At 50.7% G+C, this 24,172-nt stretch overlaps 1 protein-coding gene across 3 annotated transcripts; it reads right to left on the bottom strand.

Annotated features, from left to right (window-relative positions):
- Positions 1–3,289: 3,289 nt before the first annotated feature.
- EIF4E2 (eukaryotic translation initiation factor 4E family member 2) lies at positions 3,290–23,504 on the bottom strand. 3 transcript variants are annotated; one of them, XM_065410613.1, is made up of 8 exons: positions 23,434–23,504; positions 21,605–21,719; positions 20,725–20,859; positions 18,009–18,113; positions 15,687–15,839; positions 15,376–15,512; positions 6,548–6,626; positions 3,290–3,758 (listed from the first exon to the last, which is right to left on the bottom strand). In XM_065410613.1, exons 1-7 carry the CDS (start codon positions 23,451–23,453, stop codon positions 6,581–6,583), a joined length of 711 nt encoding a protein of 236 aa, XP_065266685.1. In that variant the 5' UTR covers positions 23,454–23,504; the 3' UTR covers positions 3,290–3,758; positions 6,548–6,580. The 3 variants fall into 3 exon arrangements, with proteins under 3 accessions (XP_065266685.1, XP_065266686.1, XP_065266687.1); XM_065410614.1 differs by lacking the exon at positions 6,548–6,626; XM_065410615.1 differs by lacking the exons at positions 3,290–3,758; positions 6,548–6,626 and adding an exon at positions 14,353–14,481.
- Between the last annotated feature and the right edge of the window lie 668 nt (positions 23,505–24,172).

The raw sequence follows: 24,172 nt of genomic DNA, 5'->3' as shown, positions 1-24,172 counted from the left end.
ACGGGGGCAGAAGGAACGGTGGGCTCCCATGGAGCCAGGGCTAGGCCAGCGGAGGGCCCGTATGCAGAGCTGGAGACCTGGAGCTGGCCTGGGTATTCACTGGGGAGCCAGGGCCGAGGACGGTGCACTGGCACGATGCATTCACAGCCAATTGTTTTGCTAGGGAGGCATGCGGCAACATTTTGTACCAGTTGGCGCCTTTTCAAGGCATGTGGCTTGTCCAGTCTATTTATAGGTGCCTGACCTGCCAAGACTACAGACCCTGCATGACCCGTCAGCTCACGCCTTGCAGCTCTTGCTGGGTGGTTTAGGTGTACGCTGCTTTATGACCGCCGCTCTGATGTTCTCACAACGGTCCCACTGCTGCCATCTCCCTCATCGGGCTTTGGCAAAACACTTTCCATAAAGGGGGGTTGGCTAATGCACAGAGGCTGGCACTGCAGGTCCAAGCCAGCCCCAATTTAGCACTCTTCCCAGCACACCGGGGACACCATCAATGCCAGGGCTTTTGGAGAGGGTTCAGGGTCCGCGCCCGGCCTGATGAAGGGGGCAGGGAGCGCTCGGTGGCTGAGCTCCTGCTTGAGTGGTCTCTCTAATGCTGCTGGGCTTGGTACCATCATAATCAAGGCATCTTAATATTTCAATCCAAGCCAGCACCCCGGCTCTGCAGCAGGGCCATCGCTCTCTCAGCCCAGCCTTTCCGTGTTCCCTGCTTTGGGGGCCCAGCCTGCCCTCCCTGGGGCCTGCGTTTCAGAGGCATCGAGCACTCGGAGCTCCCATGCACTGTAAATCAAGTGAGAGTGGGAGACAGACAGACGCTGCCTTATTCTTTGAGGAAGCTGAGAGACCATGGCCGATTTTCAGGAGGGCACAGCACAGGCTCACTTGCAAGAGGTCTAAGGTGCTTCTCCTCCCCGTGAGGACGCTATTTGCAGTGCTCACTGATGGCTGGTAAAACTGCAGAGACACAAGGGGCCAGGCAGCTCCCTGCATGGCCACATGGTCCCCTGCTCTCAGTAAGAAGTGGGGCTAAACAGACCATCCGGGGCGGAGGAGGCCGCTACTGTCTTTTGCTGGGCGTGGATTTGAAAGCTGGAAGTAGAGACTCTTAATGGATGAGACAAGCCCTTTCCCCACCCTTCACGAAAACAGTCCACACTCTTGTTCTTGCAGGATTTTATTAGTGCAGCAAAACAGGCTACAAAAGAACAGCCCCGTCGAAACCCGCTTCTCACCATGTCCCTTTGTACCAGCCACCACCACACAGACATCTCTGTGCCTCACCCTGACACTCTCCCTTTCGCCCCACCCCATCTCTGTGCCTCACCCCGACACTCTCCCTTTCGCCCCAGTGACTGCTTTCGTTCTGAGCTCCAGAGACCAAACTAATCTCCACCTAACGACCAGACCAAGAGGGACTGACGTTTTGAACGGAAACAGAAGGAGCAGAGGCCGTGGAAGGAGAGAAGCAGCCAGCCAACAGAATGGCAGTTCCATAGGATGGCTCACTTTAAACCAGCATTTAAACAGCCCGACTGCTGCCCTGGCAGAGGGAACAGCAAGCCCGCTCCTGGGTTCAGCCTCCCACGGCGTGCGTCTGAGGGGAAAAGCCTGAAAACACACAAAATAGCAACGCTGGGCTCTGCGCACAGCTGGGACTATAAACGAGACTAAAACCTTAAGTGCTGTCATCTGCAGAAAGCTTAACGCAATGTGGCTCAAAGGAGCCTGCAGTGAGTCTCTCATTACGACGGAGAATAAATCCCCTTTACAAATCTTGCCGGCACCAGGACAGAGTATTATTTAAAAAGGAGCATTTTAAGTGCTGCAGCTAGGGTTTGCTACCTGGTAGTATCGGGCAAAACAAGCTGCATCTGGACTGGAGCCATTGTTTAAGAGCTGCCCCAGCAACTGGTGGTGGGTAAGCAAGCAGCAAGAGGTGAAATGGGACGAGGTGTCCCGCAAAGCACAGCTATAGAGAGATGGGCTATCCGTCCCACTGCCTGGCCTACAGAAAGCCAGCGGCTGGGGATTTTCAGGTCCACTCTTCCATGCCAATCCAGCCACCCCGCGCGCTGCCCGGGCAGATCAACAGCAGTTATTTTTTATTCCCCCCCCCCCGACCCCTGAGCACTTTCAGGAATTCCAGGCGGGATTCTCCCAGAGCGTGGGGTGATGGTAAGTGATTCCAGAAGGAAAAGCAAGATTTTCTAAGCCCCCCGCTCTAGATTTCACTGTTCTGAGGCTAACTGAGGGTTAAGAGGCTGAAGTTCTCTGCAGTCAGCAAGGAAAAACCAGCAGCTGTCTGCCTCGACTCCTGAATTCCAGGTCTTTGGGACACTGTGCAAAAGAGACTGGCTAACAAAGTCCTTTCCTCAAATTTGACTGAGGCTAAAATCCAGGCTGGCCAGGGAACAGCCAAGTTTTTGCTACAGTTGCAGTCTGTGGGCTCAAGGAGGAGGGGAAAAGGCTGGAGCAGAACTGGGTTTGGATACAGCACTAAGCAGAGGAAATAATCCACTCCCTTAGTGGCTGTGGAGTCTGAGGGAGCGTTCCCAGGTGAGCGAGATCAACGTTGGCCTAATGCTAGGGTGGCAGCTGTGTCATTCCCAGCCCCAGGTCCCCTAAGAGTCTTCTCCACACGTTTTGCTCGCAGACAAAGCCACCGGCTAACACTGGAAGGCAGCTCCAGGCTGGGTTGCCCCCAGCGACAGAGCAGGAACTCAGCTGCTGCTCCTCCAGCCCACCCTCACTGGCTGTGAGGAGATGGTGCTCTTCCCTAATCCCATCCCCATGGTAACCGTCACCACATTTGATCTTTCCACCTATGATGTCCTGCAGACAAGGCAATTAAGGCCTCAGAAGCTCCTCGTTCCCCTCATTTAAGGGACAGCTAATTGACATGTCTGATGGTGGCACAGGCAGGAGCACTTGTAAGAGCCTGACTAGGTGGCAGGAACCTAGACCCATCCCAGGCATTTGTATAATTCACCAATCTAGGGTACCGAGCCTGTGTTTTTATAGGTAAACGCCTCAGGCTGAAGTCATCCCTGCTGTGACTGCAATGAATACTGTGGGGTTATGGCAGGGCTGCACTCCACGCCTCCTCTAGAGGAGCAGATTGCAAAGCGGGCCCTTTGTTGGGACAGTTCCTGGGTGATTGATGGGGAAGGGGAAGGAGGCAGGCTGGCTGCCTCTCTGGGGTGAAAGGGCAGAGGAGGAGATGCCAAGCTAGACAGTCGTCATCCCAGCTATTCTTAAACAAACCAAACCAGAGAGATTGGAAGAAACAGAGACCCAATAATTTATTGGCAGAGCTGAAAGGGGGCATTTGCAAACCAATGGGTCATCTCTCCTGGCCGCAGAGATTCATTAATACTGGTACCCCTCAGCACAAGAGCATGGGACTCACCATATCCTCTGCACAGGGTATGGAAAGAGGAAAGAAAGTGCTGAAGGAGGCACTGGGAGGGCACCCTGCTAACTGAAAAGTCGGCCTCCCGCCCTGCCATTGAAAAAAAGAGTTTTGTGTGACAAGGTCAGCCTCTTATTAGTCACCGACGCAGAAGGGCTTTGAATGAAATCCTTCCTCCGGGGTTGAGTGCAAAAGGGTGGTGCGATCACTCCAGCCTGCGCGGCCCTCCAGAAATGGCAGGGCACGGATGGAGACCTCTCAGCGGGTTCACACCGAGAGAGGAATTTACCGTCAGCCTTGTTCTCACAATGTGATTTTGGTGTTTCGAAAGCTTGAATTATCCCTGGAAGAGAGGGGGAGAGAATGAAAGGTTTAATATGTCGGTAAGTACATAGCCCCAGATACAGACACAGAGCCTGACTGGTCCCACCCCACTGAGGGCAACAAGCAACAACCCACCTGATTCAAGTTCACCTCCCAGATCCCCCTAGTTAACTGCTAAACATCCACACTCTACCCAAACAGCGTCTCTGCTTTATTCCAAGCTGCTACCGATCACTAGCGTACTTAGATGGAAAATGAGAAGATCCTGGTTTCATCCTTATCCGTTCGGAATTGCTAGTAACGGGTGTGTCTGACCTGGCACAACCTGCCTGGTAGATTTCAGGACTGGACTAAGTTGGCTCATTGCAGGGTCTCTTTCCCATACATCTATTCTGCTCTCAAACGAGGGACAAGTCATTTTGTTTAGCATCTGTGATCTTGGCTCTCCTGCCTTTAGCCCCTCACCCAGGGGTCTCTTTGTAAAGGGACTGGCAAGAAGGTTAGGCACCAAACGTGCCCTACCGTAAAAATCCCGTAAGTTCTCAGAGTTCAAACACAGAGAGGCCGATCCCGCAGCCCTTACTTGTGGGACTAGTATCACTCCCGTTGCTGCTGCTGCAGGATCAGCCCCTTGTCTGTCTATGCCCGGGGCACACGACCTGGTCATTGATAACGTGAATTGTTTTGTTAGCCTCTGTGTTGGTGCTTTCTGATAGGCTTCCAGCAGCGGCAACACAGGAGACTACTAGAGCGGGGCTGACAGTGATGGACATCACAATTTCAGGTTTCTAGAGGGTCTTTTCAGACAGGAGTGAAGTTCGATGGAAGGGAGGGACCCCTGTTGAGAAGGCAGGTTCTGTGACTGCATGGCGATGGGCAGAGTTCCCACAACAGTAGCAGGGCACAGGGGCATTGAGAACAGACCTTTGGGGCACCCGAAACAAGCAGCACCAAAGCAGTACACTGAGACACCCTAGCATGCATCGCAGCAGGCCAGCAGAGCTCCCAGGAAGCCCGGGTGGGGAATGCGGGCAGCCCAAAGGTGTGGAGGTATACTGTAGAACTGTGAAATGTTTCTTCCACCTCTGAGCTGCTAAGGAGCCATGTGGTGGCTGTGACATGGTGCATGCTGGGATAGCCCAGTGGGGCAGGCAGGTGTGGCTATGGGCAACCCAAAAGTAGTGAATGGAAAGGTGATTGCATGCTGAATGCCTCCTGCTATTTGGGGCATTAAGTACGTTTCCCTGCTATTACTTAGAGACATGCTTGGAGGTCACCGCCAGAGAAAGAATGGCAACCATTCTACTCCTGAGCGCAGTAATGGCAGAATCGGGCTGCGTGGCCATTTGGGAACGCGGATCTAAACTCTTCTCAAATCCAGAGTTAATTTACCACTGCGCAATTTCCCAGGCTGCACCCTAGCCCATGGCAAAGCATCTACCTCGAAAGCAGATTTCGGTGGGACTCTTCTCGCTGGGTTAGTTCTTGCTCGGTGGGGGTTTTGGTGGAGTATTGCCATTCCACTTTCTTTCCTCATCCCCCAGTACTATATGGTCCCTATCGTGTTTCTCTGTGGACTGCGCTAGCTTTGTTCTTGCCACTACTCTCCTCTGGCCAGGGTAGGCAACTCAATGCAATTAAGAAAGTTAAATCAACATTCCCCACATAGTCAAATGCACTTGGCACATTTACTGTCTTCTAAAGCTGGTACTTCGCAACCTGTGCTGGCAGCTTTTTATTCTGGAAGGTCGTTTGAATGTCTTCTAATAATAAAACGTTACTAAGTGCTTATGTAGCACTTCACAAGCAGCATCTCATTAACCCGCCCCAACAGTCAATCCTGCGAGGTAGGTAAGAAAGAGCGCTCTTCATTTTTGCCCAAGGCCACACGGTTTATCCCAGCAATGTTTGTCCAAGGCCACAGAGCGAGATGGTGGCAGCATCGGGATTACCAACGAACTCTGGAAGCCAGTCTGAGTTGCAGCTGTCACATATGCGGCTTTGTGGGATTTAGGAGCTTGCAACGCATCCCCTTTGGGCACGTTAGTGTGCACCCATTGGGATATGCTGCAAAATCCAGCTTGTCTACAGCATCATGAGAACGGAAGACGCCTCCAGTCACTAGGCAGCACTCTGCCCCTTAACAGTAAGGCACCTGCAATCCCGTAAGTGGACCAGGGTGTGAAAATGATCTTGGCCATAAGATGGACACCTGTACCTAGCTATTTTCTCTACACAAGGTTGCCATTAACAGAGGGGCTGTGGGCACTCTCATCTTGTTAGCCACAGCGTGTACTATTTTAAAATATAGTACCTACTGCGCATCCTTCATTGGCGAGCCTTTATTGACAGTCTAGCTATTCTGCCCAGGCCCTCCGTCAAGAGCAAGGACTTGCCTGCCAAGCTGGAGACGCCGTTATCAATGTGCATTACATGTACGCTCTTAGTTTCTGACTACAACTCCACTTCCTAACAGCCAATTCTAGACAATACAAACAAGCCGAAGCCATACCTCTCAGCCTACTTGGCACCGGGACACAGCTGCCTTGCAAACAGGGGATGCATTAGCGAAATGGCTGACAGCATCCCAGCTGCAAACGCCAAGTGAGCAGCTTTTCCCAGGGTGAGATTATTAGTGCCTTTTGATTCAGAGGTTAGTTTGGACTTTAGCAAGTCAGCCAATAGCGATGGGACTGACTCCAGGCCATGAGGTATTCAGGTCCGCTGTGGAGCGTTGTCCCCACGTGAAGGCGGGCGCGGCTGAGAGGTATGCCATAAAGTCATGTAAGAAGAAAGATGAGGCCCTACCCTGGGTGTGACAGAGAGAGGGGGAGCGTTCGATCAGCGACCACTGCTGTTCACCAGGCCATGAAACTCCTCCCAGGCCCTGGTAAGCCAGAGGGGGGAAAAAAAACAAACAGCACTTCAGATCAAAGGGTTCTTAACTTTTAACGAGCGCAGAGACATTCAGTGGCGTTTGAAAGGCCATTCTGAGAGCAAGGCAATGTTCTCACCAGGGCCTAGAGGACAGACGCATCCTTAAAACACAGCCAGACATCTGACAGCATGAGGTAGCTTTAAAGTTCTGCACAGACATGAAGCTTTCTGATTGGCTGCCGGTGACATCATAGCACGTTAATACCCACCAGATACAAGGTGGGACCCTCAACCTGTTTTTAAACTAGAATTGCCATTTCCTATTCCTCATAAAATAACCCAGGGTTGTGTATTTCTGGAGGATCATCATGTTCCTTGACTGGTTAAATTCACCCAGTCTGTGGCCTTTCTCCAACACATACCAGGGCTTGCTGTAACCCCCCAGAAATACAATGCTTTTCATGCCATATGGCTTAGTTATGAGACCATTCTCTGATCAGGCTGCAGATTCCTATTATTAGAGAGAGAGCCTCATTTCCTATCATAAGCCTGCACTGTTAACGACACCCACGCTAAAAGACGACAGCTATTTGCAATGAAAATGTTTTCAGATAAGTTACAGGGAGAGGCTTCTCGTTCCATTCCCTGGCGGAGAATCTGTTATGGACAAAGTTAGCAGACTGAAAAATGACTGTCTGTCTTACAGAGACAGCGTACTGAAGGGTCTCCCAGGGAAAAGATGCTGAGGTGAACATGAGCATAACTATTTTCCGAGATCAGACACATCAAGGAGCTCTGTTTCTCCGTGCCCCCGAATACTGAGCTTATTGCTACAATACCTGCCATTTCACTCAATGCATGGGGGCATAGGGAGATTAGAGACAACCCGTTTCAGTTGTACAATCCGATTCCGTTCCAGGATTCTGCCTGTAGTGCTAATTTTCAGACCGAAAGCCACACATTTACCAGCGACCTAAGAGTTCCCTTATTCTGCAGTGGATTTATGACAGTTCAATCCTTCCTCCCCGACAAGAGAACAGATAACACAGAACACTCTGTGTTATCACCGGACCCTGGGAGTCTCCCAATGCATTTATATGATCTGTGCCTAAAAGTCAGGCTGTAAGCTCCTGGGGGCATTAACAGTGTCGTCTAGTGCTAGCACCCATCAGCTCTTCAGCAATAAAATCTTTAGGCTGCATTTTCAACTGCTCTTGCCTGGTGAAAGCACTGCCCAAAGCCCTGGCCAGGGCGTACCAGCAAGGGTTCATCCCAGATATTTTTCTGGCTGTGTTTGATAGCTGCATACCCTGCCATGAGATTCCCCCCCCCCCCCCCCCCATTTCTAGTCAGTTTCTCTTGGGGAACTGGCCCAATACAAGCAATTTTCTCCAACACACCTTACCTCTTGGAGTTTGTGACACTGATCGCTCCTAAAAAAAAGCATTCCCCCTTTCTGAAAGTGGATCGATCCCTCCTCTGACAACAACCGCAGCAGTGGTGAAAGGTCAACAGTCCTTGAGGCTAAGGTCCTCGCATGGCTGGAGTAGCAAGATCCCCCCATCAATGAACCTCAGGCCTGGCACGCAGTGACCACACTTCTGGGAAAAAGGGGAACTCAGCCTCCGTGGCCCATTCAGCCCTCTTTGGAGGCTGCTGAGGGTATCCTTTTCGGTATGTCTACACTGCGGTAACAAACCCTCAGCACCAGGTCAGCTAGCTCGGCTGTGGGGCTAAAAACAGCAATGCAGGCGTTTGGGCCCAGGCTGGAGCCTGGGTACTGGGACCCTCCCCCCTCAAGGGGTCTCAGAGCCCGGGCTCCAGGCCAAGCATCTACACTGCAATTTTATAGCCCCACAGTCTGAGCCCTGCGAGCCTAGATCCGCTGACCTGGGCCAGCCCCGGGTTTTTCATTGCAGTGTGGACATGCCCTTAGTTCTAGTTGTGACAGGAGTTAATGAAGGAGGCTGTTGTCTAGAGCTGACTTGTTTTCTAGCTGTTCTCTTCTCCCCTCACCATTGTCTCCGAGAACTCCCTTTGTTCGGATGGGTGGGTGAGTGACTGGCGTGGTTCCCTGGGATGACACTACTGGAGAGAAAGACACCACTGCCTGATGTTACATGAGCACAACTGGAGTCTGACCTTTGATCCGAAGCCTCACAAACAAAGGCAATGCGAGGGTCAGCGCTGCCGAACGTATCGCAGCAGCCAGCGCTGTCTGGATGGGGCAGCACATTAACCGTTTCTGCTGACACCTGGCGGGGAGGTGGGGGGGGGCGGGTGCAGGTGCTACTTTCAGTCCAAAACCAAAAGCTCCATTTGGACAGGCATGGCAGCTGCTGCTCAGGGGGCCCCTGTGCTAAGGGATCATCGCAGGGAAGACAGCAGCATGAAAAGAGACATGTAAGTTACAACAGAGGGAAAAAGCCTACTCCCCGCCCCTGAGGGGGCCGCATGCCGTGGATGGGCCCCTCCCAAGAATCTCCTCGGCCCCTGAAATCTTCCCTCCTCACGTACGCCCAGGGAGCACCTTCCTTCAGGACTATGCGGCCTGGGGAGCTTTCAGAGACGGGACCACTGAGAACACTGCCTGGGCTGAGCGTGGCCCCAGGATCTGCAGAACCCACAAATGTTCATCTGAATTAGAGCGTAGTTATCAAAAAGGTGACAAAAATGGGCCCTTCTGACACAGCATATTGGCTTTGTGGGCGCTCCCCGGCTCCGCTCCTCCATCTGAAAGCTGCCCACAACCCCCGTCTACCCGTCAGCCTTCCTTCGCACCTCCCAGCCCGGATTTTTCCACCCCACAAGCCTCTCTCCCGACTGCCCCCGTCTCCTGCCATCACTCCAATGTGCTTGGGGACACGTTCCTTACCCCGGTGAACCTAGCGCCTGCCGTCCCCTTCAAATCAGCAAATTCTAAGATACCTTGACAACAGCATCCACGCCGCACTGTTACCTCCTGAGTCCTGCTCACAGCTTTACAGTGAAGCTCTTCAGGCCAAGGATTTGAAGTGATAAAACGCCATACCTATTATAGCACTGTTAGCATTAAAGAGATCTGCTGTCTTTACTGATCAACCCACCTCTCTAGTTTTGTTCGCCCCGACACCCCCCTGTAGCCGGGGCAGAGGGAGCTACCATCTAGTTTGTGTTGTGCATCGTCAAGGTTGCCCGTTGAATTCTGCCTGCAGAATCTTTATGGCCTACGGCAGGGCCAGAGGCAGACAGTGCCACTGTGTCGGGATATTTTTATTTATAGGCATTTTTATGCCCCTCACCATGGTATCCGAGCAGCACACAAACATTGAATGAATTTATCCTTAACAGTTGGGATTACCACCATTTTACAGGTGGCGAAATGGAAGCACTTGAAATTAAGTGACATGCTCAAGGTCACCCAGGAAGTTTTTAGCAGAGCTGGGGACAGACCCCACATCTTCTAAGAAGGATTCTTGCTCTTGTAAACTAGTCAGACCAGAATTTGATTTTTCAGATCTCAGGTGACATTTGCAGCCCTGGCAACCAGGGACGAAGCAAACTTTTGAAATGAATGTGTTTGAGCTGGGTTCACTGAGAAGAAATATGGAATAGCTCCATTTTAGTCACTTTTCTGAAGACAACGACAACCCACTAAAAGAAGGGAACCTTTCAGAATTGCCCGCACCCCTGAAGTGCGCTGTGATGCTACAGAACGGACCCTAGAGGCATTACTGCCATTTCAAAACCCAGCGTTAAGAAAGTGATCTTTAAACTTGCAGAATCTACTGGCTGGAATTGGAGGATGGAGGGATAACTGCACTGAGCCATTGCTGCAGACTCAAGAGAAAAGGAAGCAATCTTCAGACCTGGACCGTCGCTGCTCTCCACTGTTCTATTCCTAGGCCCGATGGACTAAGCACAGAGCAATGCACACATTGGACACGTGACCAGACTAAGGCATGTGTCAGTCAAGTGAGTATTTCTATGGGTTCCCTTCCACAGACCCTCCACAAAAGCATCTGCATAATGGTAGGGAACAGGGCTAGAAATTAGAGGCCCTGGGGGCAGGTCACATTGGGGGCAGGTCACATTCAGTGCAGTGTAAGGAGACAATCGTAGGAGTGGCTGCAGCGTTCAGCAATTTCATTTCCCAGCGTGTTCTCGAGAAATTGTGAGCAGATGGAAATGGGCATCCCAGTGGGTCAAATGAGCTGTAGAATTAGCTGTGCTCTGATGTGGCGGCAAAGGAGCCGCCCCCCACAAACACTAAGCCCACGGACTTGCTGTTTCACTTTCCCTTAGAATCAGTTACCATTAGGATTTCCTGGCCAAACAGCGCTCAGCTCTGTGGGGATTTCACTTTCCAGCAGTCTCCAGTGGATCCGAGATCTCGTTCCCTATGTGTGTGTCCTGGAGAGCTCTGCGTAACCGCTTAATTCATTTCCCTACACCGCAGAACCCTCCCTCTGTTCCCTTCTGTATCTGCTCATCGTCTAGCTAACCTCAGACCTTTTATTTTCTCCAAGTGTCTGCCGTGAAACAGACCTGATGCCAGCACTAATAAGATCAGCCATTCTTCCAATTTACTCTAGTAGTCCCATTATTTATCAGTGCTGACTCTGAAGGGAAGGGAGAGTTTTATACCCTGCTCAGCTCCCACTGCAGCAGCAGCCACCTACAAACAACAGGGGCTTTCTTTTCAGAAAAGCCGGCCTGCTTAAAGCTCTGACAGGATACTCCAGTCACTTTAACTAAACTATTTCCAGTCCAGCTGGCTCCGCAGAAGTCTGCCGTGCTGCCACTCAAGGAATATGTTCCTCTCTCTCGGGAAGCTGACTGCGTGGTGTTGGTGGGAGCAGCCACCCAAACACACAGCATGAGTTGGAAAGAAGGATGGGGTAGACACGGGGGAAAAACACATGGGTCCGTGAAGGAACCCCACTAAAGCAACACACGAATGTCCCACAACTACAGAAGCCGGTTCTCCCCAAATGCACCACCGATCCCAACAAGCTCCAGGTTCACCCGCTACCAGTGGCAATATTTGCAGCGGTTTACAGTCCCTCCCTTGCAAAATGGCACAGCCGGTGGCCAGTCCCTCCCTTGCAAAATGGCACAGCCTCCATTCCAACAAGGTAACGGGAAGGGTGCAACGTTCATAGTAAGGAAGTGCCAAGTGAAGGGCACCACTGTCAATAATCCGCTTTTCTTCCCAGGCTGTGCCAGGCACAGGGTTAATGGGCTGCGGACCACACCTCCCTGGGTGGTGTAAAACACCTGGGGTGACAGAAGCAGTTATGGTTGCAGAGGTATAACGGAATTTCCCTAGACTCTCCCAGCATTAGAAGTGGGGTTTTGAAGAACAATAGCTAAAAGGAAAAGCTCTTGGGGAATAGTAAGAGACTTTCTCGCCAACCATTAAAACAAGACAGCTACTGCAATGCCACATGCATTTCGACAGAGACCAGCACTGATGTCTATGGTACTGCAGGTCCCCTGGACGTATGCAATGCTGCAAGGGACTGGACTAGCTCTTCTAATGATATGGAAATGAATGGACCCTGCTACTTGCTGGGATTTAGGACGTTTGTCAAAATCATAAGCATGAGAATGAAAGGACACAGGAAAATGGCTCTGAAAGCTCCACTTATCTAGCTAAACACACGTCCAGAGCCCGGGAAGAATGGCGTGCAGAACAACCCCTCTGAATGACTGGGGTACAACAGATACTTTTCTAACCCAACTTGGCAGCATCGGCACTTTCAGCAGCAAAGGGGCTCGTCCCCTCTGAGTGCCTGGAAGAACTGGCGTGTATAAAATAAGTTTAACATGTACATTTAATGTCACACAAGTAATATATAAATCCTGCACCACCGGACCCAGAAACCGCAGCGAGGGACATGCTGGAGATTTCTAGAGATGTTCATTTGCAATGTGTCAAAAGCTAATAAAGGGCAATGTCCTACACACACACACACACACCAAAAAAAAAAAAAAATCAAGTCTTTCCTTTATTTATTTTTGTGAGAAATGCCCATCTTCTCCCTAAGCCCACTCCCCCCCCCGAGCTGAGATGCCAATCAAACTGTGCACATGAGCCGAGCTCTGGTGGAGAGATGCAGTCCATACAAATAGAACCACGAGAAACCACTTGGAAAGGAGGCCCTGACACTATCTCCAGCAGGGCAGGTCCATTAGGGCCTTTCATAAAACACAGCCACAGCGTGTGAGAATAGAGTGCTGGCTAGAAAGCCCCCCTAGAGTCATAAATCAGATGGTACATGTGCAGCATAAGTGGAGTGTAGTCATGTATTTCGACAGGGCTTGACAGACAGGGAAGGTAACGAGGGTGAGATTTTCTGGAAGAGGACAGCAGGTTTGCAAGAGATTTTTTATTAGCAAAAGGACTCTGCTAATGCAAATCAGCTCAGCCAGATACAGTCCGACTGCAGCCAGCGCTGTGATACACTAACAGAGTTGTTAATCTGTCAAAGACTGCGCCCAACCCAGAGAGTTTACAACTGCAGCAATTAAACTGGTTGTTAGCAGCAACTACACACTAATGCAAGCGGCATGAAAGCAAGACACAACAGGCCAGATTCTGCTCTCAGTCACACGGCTGTAACCAGAGTAACTTCAGTGACGAATAGTTTGGATTTACACCGGGGAAGTGAGATCAGAATCTGGCCAGTGAAAACAATACTATTAAAGGAAGAGCTGGGACCATGTTGGAAACACACTGCAGCAGACTTGAACTAGCTAACAGCAATCAGTTCTTGTTCTCCCAATGGATACGTCAATGAATAGCCGAGCTCTGCTTCAAAGAGGCTGCAAGCACACTTCCTGCCTTCGTAACTGCACCAGAATGAGCAGGAGACAAGCCAATTTAGCCCCTTTTAAGAATCATTCCCAGCTGTAATGTGAGCTAGTCAACATCATGCCCTGTTTAAGTGAATCTGTTCCTCAACCACCTGTTATTCCCAGACACTGGCATCCTGGATTGTATGTCAGCAGAACAAATGCAAGGGATGATATCCAGAGAGAAGGGGCCATGAGCAAAGGGGCGGAGCCCAGCAGCCTAAGGGCAATGCAATGCATTCCCATTTCCGAGGGCAGCAAAGGGTAGGACTGCTGAGGAAGGAGCACATTCAGTCTCCGGGGAAAGACCAGGACGACTAGACCGGAAGCACCCCTTGGTAAACCCTCTCTCCCTCACCAAGGCAGCCAAGCTGCTTCCAGCCACACTAGCCGGAATGCTGGCTCAGAGCAGGGGCTTTCTGTACAGAGCCATGGAGGAAGGTAGGGAGAAGAGGAGCGAAAGCGACTGAGGAATTTCTACAGTCCCCTCACCCACAGAGGGGCCCGCAACCTTAGCTTGAAGGCTATGCCGTCTCTGAACAAAGGTCAGACACAACACAGCCAAATGCGGGCCTGCAGGAGCCCTCTGAGATCTCGTCATGAAACAGGCATGACAGAAATGTTGCTCTCCATGTGCAGGAGAAGTTGTGCTTCACAGCGAGGTGGCTCACAGAGCCCAATGAAAGATTCAGTCAATAAAACAAGTCAGATCTTTTAGAAACAGAATAGGGTCAGGAACAGATTTAGGTTAACAAGAAAAATCTCTCCCCCCCCCTACCCCCTCCCCCCCACATACACCAGTAGTCACCTAAGAAAGAGGTTCTCTGGCAAAGAAACGTTCTGACAAAACATTTGGCATTAATACAAAAAATATGTAATTTGACTAGCTGACCCACAGTCTAATTATGCAGCAACTGTGGCTTCCATGATGTAGACGCTTGTCCCACTAAGAACTAGGCTGACCTCACCAGTCATTGTGACCACTGCTCCATGGTCTTTAAATTGGACAGATGGCTTGCCAAGACCTGGGAAGTTTTAGACATGAAAACAGGGTTAGACTAGGGGGGAAAAAAATCACAAATACTTGGGCCCTTGGTCACAAGCTGGACTAGGAAGCCCTCTACTCCACTGAATTTTTCTCTTTATTAATTTCTTTGTGCGTATGTAAACTCTGAAACGTTCTTAGTCTAACCCATGCGACCTAATTAATGTCTAGTTTATAATAAACTTCAGTGAAAAGGGTTTAATGTTATTTACTTATGACTAGTACCCAAACATGCAGCAACTCTTTGACACTTTGAGAAATAGAAGTCACGCCGAAGGGCCTAGCATGGCAAATTATAATGAGTTCGGTTAAAATACAACTGTCCTCTCTACAGACCATGTTAAAAAGCCTCGGTTCCCAAGAGTTGGGACGATTTACTATAAAGATTTAGTATGATTAGAAATCAGTTGTACAGCACTGTAAATTTACATAGTGCTTTCCCAAGAACATTTATTAACTTAATGATTCTATAAATTCCAGTTAGCTTTGGTATTTTAGTCTCCAGAATTCCTACTCATTCAAAGGATCTGTTCCCCACCGCAATCTTGTTTCTTAATCGAAAAAGCCCCTTCCTATGATGGGTAGCTCATTCCCAGATGAGGACGGATCACTAAGAAAGAGACCAGGAGTGCAGGCTACAGGCAAACCGAGGGATTTACTATTAAGTTCATACATCCCCAACAACAGTACGGCAGTGACAGACTTTTGGCTTTTAGAGGCCACTAATGCGACAGCTGTTTACAGTATGGTTAGCAGATAACAGCCCCAAAGCATTAGTGCGTGTGACCACATTTCTCTGCACCTGGGTCCTACAGAAAACTGCTCCAACACACATGCAACAGGCAGCACTCCCTCCCCCTGCCCCTGCACGTACTTGATGCTGTCAGTGTGCGTTTTGTATTCCATGATGGTGTTCGGAGGTAGGTTAAGCACTCGGCGTAACGTGTCGCGTATCCGAGCTGTTGTGGCCTGGTCGCTAGCAGTCTTGTTCCATATGGAGATAATATCCTCCTGCAGAATAACAACGAGGGGGGGTAAACAGATGGAAGTTTGTGTGCTCCAGCCAGAACACATGCTTGACAGTCCGCAGGACAGTTTACGTCGAACTGGACAAAGATGACCACCCCGCAGATTCCACCCCCCAAGTCAGCACACATGCCCAACGTAGTCTGAATGGCAGCTTACCTGGAATCGGACAGAGACAACTGCCCCACAGATTTCTTCCCCCACCATAAACTGTTCTCCCAACATCGCCAGAATGAGATTCTCCCAGCAGCGGGATGCTAAGCCCTTGCGCAGACGGATAATCCACTTGCCACCATTTTTGTTGGCATCGTCCTGGGAAGAAGGGTGAGACATGGATTCATTTTCTCCCAGCTATTTTGCTTCTAAAACAACAAGCTCACAAATGAGTAAATATCAATCACATGGGACCAAGAGGGACAGAATGAAGGAATGTTCAGGCTCAAGCACTGTCATGTTTAGTGACGAAGGAGGCATGACAAGGGTATTCTGAATGCCAGGCAACATTTGAGACAATGATTCTCCCCAGAGATTCTGCAGATCTTCCCTCTATTCACTGTGTACTTGGGCTCTGGTTGACTCTAAAATGAGGACAAATTGATACATCATATCATGATCCAGTGGTCTGCACATGGAACTAGGGGATAGGAACTCCTGACTTCTACTCCCATCTCTAACACGGATTCCCCCGCTAGAATTAGGCAAGTCACCCCCAATCTGTGATTCAGCTTTCCCAGCTGTAAAATGGGGATAATACCTAATTACATCACAGGGATGTTAAAGGAATTTATGTTTGTAAAGTGCACTTAAAGGCAGAGGAAGAACGACAGAGAATAGGTTATTTCTGCAAGTTACCAGAGAGAACTGTTAAAAATACAGGCTCCCTCACTCAGACTATCCAGTACTGGAGTGAGTCACAGTAAAATGGGAGATGTTACAATCCTAGTCCTGATAACTGTTGGTGCTATCACAGATACAGGCTGAAGATTTCAGTGCAGAAGGTGGCAAGAACAGCTACATGTAAGGAGGACAAACAAAATCAGCATAAACCCCAGGAATGTGGCAAATTACCGACAGGAGGCAAATTGCCTTCAGAGCAAATGTTCAGGACTGGGAGAACAGAACATCCCCTTCAGAAATGAGCTGTCTGGGATTCAGAATGTAGGAGGTTTTCAGGGCCAGCACGAACAGTGGTTGGAGTGGAGGGATTGGGCCTTGTAGTTGAAGGTTAGAGTCAGTTTTCTTTCAGGTTGAGTGCACCTCAGTTCAGTGAGCTGTTTAATTTCCCTTTGTCAGCTGAGCAGCTGGATCTCCCAGCACAGTAAATAACCACGAACATTACCATTGAGGCTTCGAATAGCCGGGTTGATGGCAGGGTAGGGTCAGGTAATGGATTAGCATCGCACGGAGGCGGGGCAGGGAGTGGCATTTTATACATGACCATACAAGGACGGTGGATTAGGATTAATTTAGAAAGGAGAAAAAGCACAAGGAAACTACTGGAGGAGAGAAGGGTCGTAGTGAGCTCCAAGTTACTCCCCTCTCAATACACAAACCAAGTGGTTACCCGAAATCAAAAGAACCATTTTAAGATGGATCAGAAGAGATGCTTTTTAAAAGTTTAAATACTGACACATGGAACCTTCTGCTGCAGTATCTTACCAAAGCATCTAGGTTACGGAGAGTCCAAAAAGGACACACACTTTTAGAATAGTATTTGTAGCAACACGGGCTATAAATCCCCATGCTTCAGGGCGTATACTAATTGCCAACTGGGGTCAGAAATCATTTCTTCAAGGCAGAGTAGCGCAGTGAGTTTCTTCATAGCAAGGCATAAAATTCTCAGACTGCAATTGGTACTGGTCATTGTTAGGGACAGGTGGGAAATTGGTCTGGTGTGGCAACTTGCATGCAGATCTACTGTCTGACCACTACACAGAAACAAGCTGAACTCCAAGAGAAAGAAGACGACAGGAAATCAGATCCAAGCCTCCCAACCCACCCCCAGATTCTTTATCGCGATTCTGTTTATTCTCAGTGCCTGAGCTTTCACACACTTACACACAAGGAGAGAAGTTGGTCTCCTACATTCAGGCTGCAGAACAAGGTGCATTTGTCACAAAAACAGCACACAGTAACTTAGCCAAGTTCCCTTGGGCCACAACTTCTGGAGGCTCTCTGGAATCTGCCATCTTGGATTGGAGACAGCTGATCACCAGAGGCAATTTTTCTTAGTCTCAGGGAGAGCACCACCTCTCATTGCTCCTGAATGCCCCTCCTCTGCAGACAGGGCAAGTGCCTCATTAGTTGTGTCAGTAGCTGCTATGTGAGAGGAGACAGGACTCTGAAGGAGGACAAACATAACTGCAGCCGGAATGTCAGCCTGGCTTGACATTTAATGCTAGGAGACCAATCACTGCAGAAAACGCTCTGCCAGAAAAGACCCGCTAACAATCCAAGGCAGACACCCGAGCGCCAACTCACCTCCCACATGGGTTTGATTCCCTCTTTGAAGAGATGGAAGTCGCTATGGCCTGTCAGGTCCCCAGGACGTACCATGTGACTGTAAAACCTCCAGAACTGCTCCACCTGTAACGCCACATGCACCAGGCAGTCAGAGACAAGTCATCCAACACTTTACAAGGGGGCTTCACAATGTCAGGACCCAGGCCTTCGGGAGCAGATGTACAACCTTCACGTCTGGCTTGAGTCTCTCTCCCTCCAGCGAGGCAGCTCTGTGCTGCTTCCCTGTCAGACTGCACATGAGGACAGTAGCCTTCAGGACATTCAGAAACAGAGCGGTGGCATTGACAGGGCTTGTGCAGGTGTTTCTGGGAGTGGTTACGGCTGTGTGACTGGCACACAGTCCAATGATTAGCGTCTGGCCTGTGGTGAGCGCAGATCAGCACTTACACCAAATAATTCAGGAAAGTGTCTGTGTAATGAAAACCCGAAGGGGATGAAGGCCCCTCTGGAGGACAGCCACAAGAGATACACAAGTCCCACCCAAGCACCTCAATTTGCAGCCAGTGGTGAAAAGCATCACAGCACCGGGGTAAGCTACTGATCATTCTCTCCACGCTACACAGAGCCTCATTAGCACTTCATACCCTTCCTCTCTACAACAGTGGGAACTCCTGGAATTACTCCCCACAGGAGCCCTCAACCAAGGAATGGTTTGGGTTTTACCATAGGTGTTTGCAGGACAATACACACATTCTGGTGCTGGTTTGGGATCTTAAACCACCTTCTAAAGTGCGTATTCATACGGCTGCCTAGTCACCTCTAAGATTAACCATCACTGTACATTTTAACCCCTTTGAGCACTGGTTTCTGCTGCAGCACTCTCTGAATTGACCTTCAGTGTCCCAGGCAGCAGTGAATTAGGGTTCTTTTTTATTAAATGCGCAAAGTTTTTCATGACACTTATAACTTTCCTAAATGCCTTATTCTGGTCCTTTGAGCTGTTTTGGATGACAGAGGGTTTTCTCCTTAAATAAAGCACGTAGGACCAGATTCTGCAACCAGTGGATTCAATAGTAAAGCTTCCCAACTTGGCTCAGTGGCGCAGGATAAGGCCCAGCTAGAAGAGAAGGATGGATTTGTTTTCATACAAAAAGCCATCATTTGCATTTTAAAGGATTCTGTCCAATAATGAGCTAATTAAAAGTTCTGGTAGGGCTGCCAAAAGAGTTGAAGAAGAGCAATGCCACAAATACTAGGAGGAAACCTGATAGTATGGCCACCAATTTAAGCCCAGGAATTATACTCAAAACTTCTGTACTTATCTTTCAGGGGGGGAAAATCCCTTTCAAGAGCTGAACTCATTGTGGTTCCAAGAAATGAGGGGGAAAAAACTCTTGTTGAATATAGTCTGTCATTAAAATACAGTGCGTAGACATTAGATTCCCCAAACTGTATGATATGCCCTCTAGTGGCAAATTTTGTATTTGCAAATGCCTAGTGATTTTTAGCCAAAACTACACGAGGCTTGCGCTCAAAATGATGCTTTCCCCTAAACCTATTCTCCCTCCCCCTTGAAACTTAGCATCAGAAAACTGTTACCCGCCTGTCAACAAATCTTTTTCTTAAGCTAATATTGCCTCTCTCACATGAAAGTGGGGCATTTCCAGTCTACAATGGTGAATCAATAAGTTTCTCCTTGCTCTTTATTGTAGCTAAAGCAAAAGATTCACAAGTTCTTAGTTCCTTTAATAAAAAAAAAATTCAGTGTGGGGGGAAAAGTGTTTTGTTTTTTTAAACTAAAGTGTTTTGACAGCTACTGCCAATCTCACCACATGCAAAACAGTCATGCTGGTTCCTCACTATTTGGACCTGTTTCCTTTCTCCACAGCTGGGAGAGCAGATACTTCAACAAGTGAAATTTGCTTAAGAGAAACTGATGAGTCTCAGGGGTCAACCCATGACCAACCTTCTCCCCATTCCTGCCCCCATGTGTGTGGAATGATGAGAGCCAGATGTCTGGACAGGCACATGTGACACCTCAGTGCATTAAACATGTATAGACTAATAGACTGTTATTTCAACAACCCGCCTCCAAAGCTGTGTGACAGGGATAGGATATTTTAACATTTCAAATGGTCCAGTAGAGAGTTCAGAAGTGGACAGGATTAACACACTGAAAGGGACCCTGGGAAAATTCATGGAGCAACAAGTTTACTTATCTTGTTCCCTCTGCGGTCCTGATCATCCTGAAGAGTGTTTCTGAAACTATTCACAAGTGAAGACAGTGGCTAGGTCTGAATTTAGGGTTACTTGCCTGGATGGTGACATTGTATTTCTGTTTCTGCAAGATTTGGCCGTGATTTCTATATGTTTCCCACGTCTCTTGGCTTTATAATAGTATTTCAGAGGGCCAGTGCCATCAGCTTTGCTTTTCAGTCCTCAACTCCATGGAGAGACAAGGAACCACCCCGTCAACAGATACAAGCCCATCAGCTATTTACATGCGGAAAACAGACAAATGTCTGCTCCAGTGCTGCCTCCTGGTCTCTTTTAGGGCTGTCGTCTGTTGTGAGTGAGTCAGAATCTGAGCCTCAGATGCACCGCTCTCCTTTACGTCTGGTGGTAGGTATATTAAGATGGTACACGCATGCAGACACATAGCCACAGAGAAAAGCTACGCGGAGAAGCTGCATCGGGTTTAGTCAATCAAGTGGAACAATCGGAATGTACTCACTGAGGCGAAGGTGCCAATCTGTTTGATGTTCTGTTCATAGCTCTGCGAGCTGGTGGGTCTCCCCGGTGTTCGTCTGGAGTACCAGAAAGTATAATTATACTGCAGGGGGTGCTCAGCCGGCCCTGGGACAACAGCCTGGGGAACAGAGAAGCTCATTTATTCTCCCATATTTCTCTCAAGAGGAAATTGAACAAGCTACATTCAAAGCATTAGCTGCCCACACGTTGCTGCCATCACAATGTAAGACGAACAGTTTAGCCTCATTTTCCTAGAAAAATCTCATCTCACTTTAATAGCTTGACACAGACCATTAGTTTGGCAGCAATTGACTATAATTCAAATAGGAGATTGGAAATCCATAGCGCATTTGTTCCCCAAGCTGGTAGGACTGGGTGTGCTAAAGAGGCTACAGCTCAGTGCCAGGAGGAACGTCTCTCAATAGGAGCCCCTCCTGCCAATTTAGGAGCAACATTAAACTCTGCGTAAATTCCCTTTAGTCCTTGGCAGCAAAGAAATGCAGACTGCTTAAAAAGCACAAAGCTGATCTGGTGACGTGATGGGAAGCTCCCCCCCCACCCCAAGGCTTTCCGAAACTCTGTTTGGGGAAAGAGTCCAGCTTTGCTTTCCGTCGCCATACGGAGCACAATTTGCTAGGCAAAGATCTCTGGCTGCACTAGCAGGGAGGATATTCAAGCTTGGCTCATGTACCCACAACCCGACAGCTTACATGGCTCCCCATCACAGTGCTAACACAGCACTAAGCCAGGACAGTATTCCTAGATATACTCCTTACACGGGAACAGACTGACCGCGTGCACATACCAGTATTTCACACACAATATTATCCCTTGATGATGGCAGTGGGGTGTTAAGAACTCACCTTCCTCTTGGTGCTACTCTGGGATTTGTCACGATCATTTTTTTCCTTCTCACCATCTTTCTGTGTGCTGTTCTCTTCGTTCTGGTCATGGTCCCCACTGTCATCATCTTTCAAACTGGCAAAGGCAAGGGAAAACGAATGAGCTTTGCATCTCATGGCTAAGGTGCCATCCTACAAAAATGAGACTTGTAGTACTTGACCTCTCCCCTGAGACACAAACTGCTGGCACAACAGAGCCGAGGCTGGAAGTCTACTGACAACAGATTCTTACAGGGAGAACCCCATGAGAAAGCTTATGTGCCCTACCCCTGTCACAGACCACTTGGCCAACAGGAACCCCAAGCTCAAGCACATCGACTCTTAAAAAACCAGATTAACTTTTAGGACAACTCCAGGTTTTCTTCCTAGATTGAGATCTGTTTGAAAGATCATTAAATAGGGAACTACCATCAAAGATGTTTATAGCACACCCATCACTACGGGACCTATGCACCAACTAATACTGACAACCGTCAACTAGGGAAGGGGAAAGAGGCTGAGTCCCTAAAGGTACGTCTACACCAGAAGTGATACATGGCACAGCCGCAGCTACGCTGCTGTAGCACAGATACTTACTTCAGCAACAGAAGAGGCTTTTCCAATTGCTGTAGTAAATCCACTCAAGAAGCAGTAGCAAGGTCAACAGAAGAATTCTTCTGTCAACCTAGCAATGTCTACACTGGAGGTCAGGTCGGCTTAACTACATCTCTCTGTGAGGTGAATTTTTCACACACACACACACCCCGAGCATCACAGTGAGGTTGTCCTACGCTTTAGGTATAGACCAGGCCTAAGGAGAGTTAGTGAGTTGAACCCCAGTGAGCATCTTGCACCAAACAGGTCTCCCAGTGCCATAGGAGCTGACTCTGTGGATGCTCTGGGGCTGGAGCACTCACAGGGAAAAAAATAGTGGGTGCTCAGAACCCATCAGCGGCCCCACCGATCAGCTCCTCTCCCTTCCCTCCCTCCCCCCCCGCCCACTGTTCAGCATCATTCAGGAGGCGCTGGGGAGGGCAAAGCGAGGGTGGGTGTGGGACCTTGGGAGGAAAGGGCAGAACGGGGTGCGTGTGGGACCTTGGGGGGGGAGGGCAGAACGGGGTGCGTGTGGGACCTTGGGGGGGGAAGGGCAGAACGGGGTGCGTGTGGGACCTTGGGGGGGGAAGGGTGGAGTGGGGGCAGGGCCTGGGGCAGAGCCGGGGTCGAGCACCCCGCGAGGAAATGACAAAGTCGGTGTCTGAGCTCCCTGCTCTCCGCTCACCGCGACAGGCCAGAGGTAATGCTGGGAAAGCAGGAGCGAGCCTCTGACCGGACATCACTGCCAGAGCCGGGGCACACGGCCCCCGTCTGGAGGTGGCTGCTGGCCCTGATCCCCGAGGGCGGTTACACCACCAGCCATTGGAGACTTGACGCGGATGGAAAGCGGCTCACGTGGGCCGACTCCATGTGCGGGCCTGGCACCGGCTGGGGGGGGGGGGGGGGGGGTTGTGTCACTCAGAGCCCCCGAGCCGCCTGCCCGCCTCCCGGCCCGGCCAGACGGGGCTGTCGTGGCCCAGGGGCGGGCGGGAAGCGAGTGGGGCAAAGAGGAGGGAGCCGGGCCCGGCGCTGGCGCCGATCGAGTCCCCCTCCCTCACCCCGGCGCGTCCCGGTGACTCATCGCGACTCGCCGCTGCCCAGGCGGGGCCCAGGGCTCCCCGAGAGCAGGGCGGGGGGCTGCAGCGCCCGGCCCCGAGCCCGGATCAGCTGGGCCCCGCCGGGGGGGGGGGGGGAAGGAAGGGGCGCCTCAGACTCACGCGTCAAATTTGTTGTTCATCCTCGCTCGCCGCCTCCGCCCGTCTCTCCGGTGACTTCCGCTCCGCTCCAGTCACCCTTCCGCCACTTCCGGGAGCGGCGGAACTCCACCGCACTGACGCAGGTTTCCGCCCGGCGCAATGAACGCGCGCGCCGTCCTCGCGAGACCAGGGCGGGCGCCACACCCAGCGGGCGGGGGTAGCCAGGCCTCCATCTTGAGTGTGGCGGAGGTCAGCAGGCGTGGCCGGGCCTATCCCTGGGTTTGAAGGGCTCCTGCCCCGCGGGGTTCCCCGGGCTCAGCTGCCCGCCCCGGGCGTTGGGACGAGCCCCAGGCACAGGGGGTCACAGCGCTGATCCGCCCCCCCCCGGGCCAGTACCTGCCTCGCGACCTCCTATGTCCATGGCCAGCACCCAACCCCCCCCCCCCCACCACCACCACACCTTGGGCCTCTGATCCCCCCCGACCAGCACCTGCCCCCCCACTCCTGGGCCTGCCACACACCCCTGTGACCAGCACCGGACCCCGCCTGCCCACCCCCACCTTGGGCCTCTGATCCCCCCCCGACCAGCACCTGCCCCCCACCCCTGGGCCTGCCACACACTCCCCCGTGGCCAGCACCGGACCCACACACACACCTCATCACCCACCCGGCGCTTCGGGGCTGGGGCCACTCAGGGGGCCTGGGGCCACGGTGGGGGCGCTCTGGACTCCTGCTGGGGGCTAGCCTCCCCCAATGGCCG

The sequence above is a fragment of the Emys orbicularis genome, chromosome 9 (assembly GCF_028017835.1).
Source record: "Emys orbicularis isolate rEmyOrb1 chromosome 9, rEmyOrb1.hap1, whole genome shotgun sequence".
Classification (NCBI taxonomy): domain Eukaryota; kingdom Metazoa; phylum Chordata; order Testudines; family Emydidae; genus Emys; species Emys orbicularis.
Note: the sequence above shows the minus strand (reverse complement) of the source record. Positions and strands in the feature narration are given on the sequence as shown.

Bases quoted from the DNA above. Each gene is read 5' to 3' on its own strand.
- EIF4E2 (XM_065410613.1), bottom strand. From the start codon at position 23,453: ATGAACAACAAATTTGACGC. The intron at 21,720-23,433 runs GTGAGTCTGAGG...TGCCTTTGCCAG, and splicing joins ATGAACAACAAATTTGACGC to TTTGAAAGATGATGACAGTG. The intron at 18,114-20,724 runs GTGAGTACATTC...GTGGCGTTACAG, and splicing joins AGATTGGCACCTTCGCCTCA to GTGGAGCAGTTCTGGAGGTT.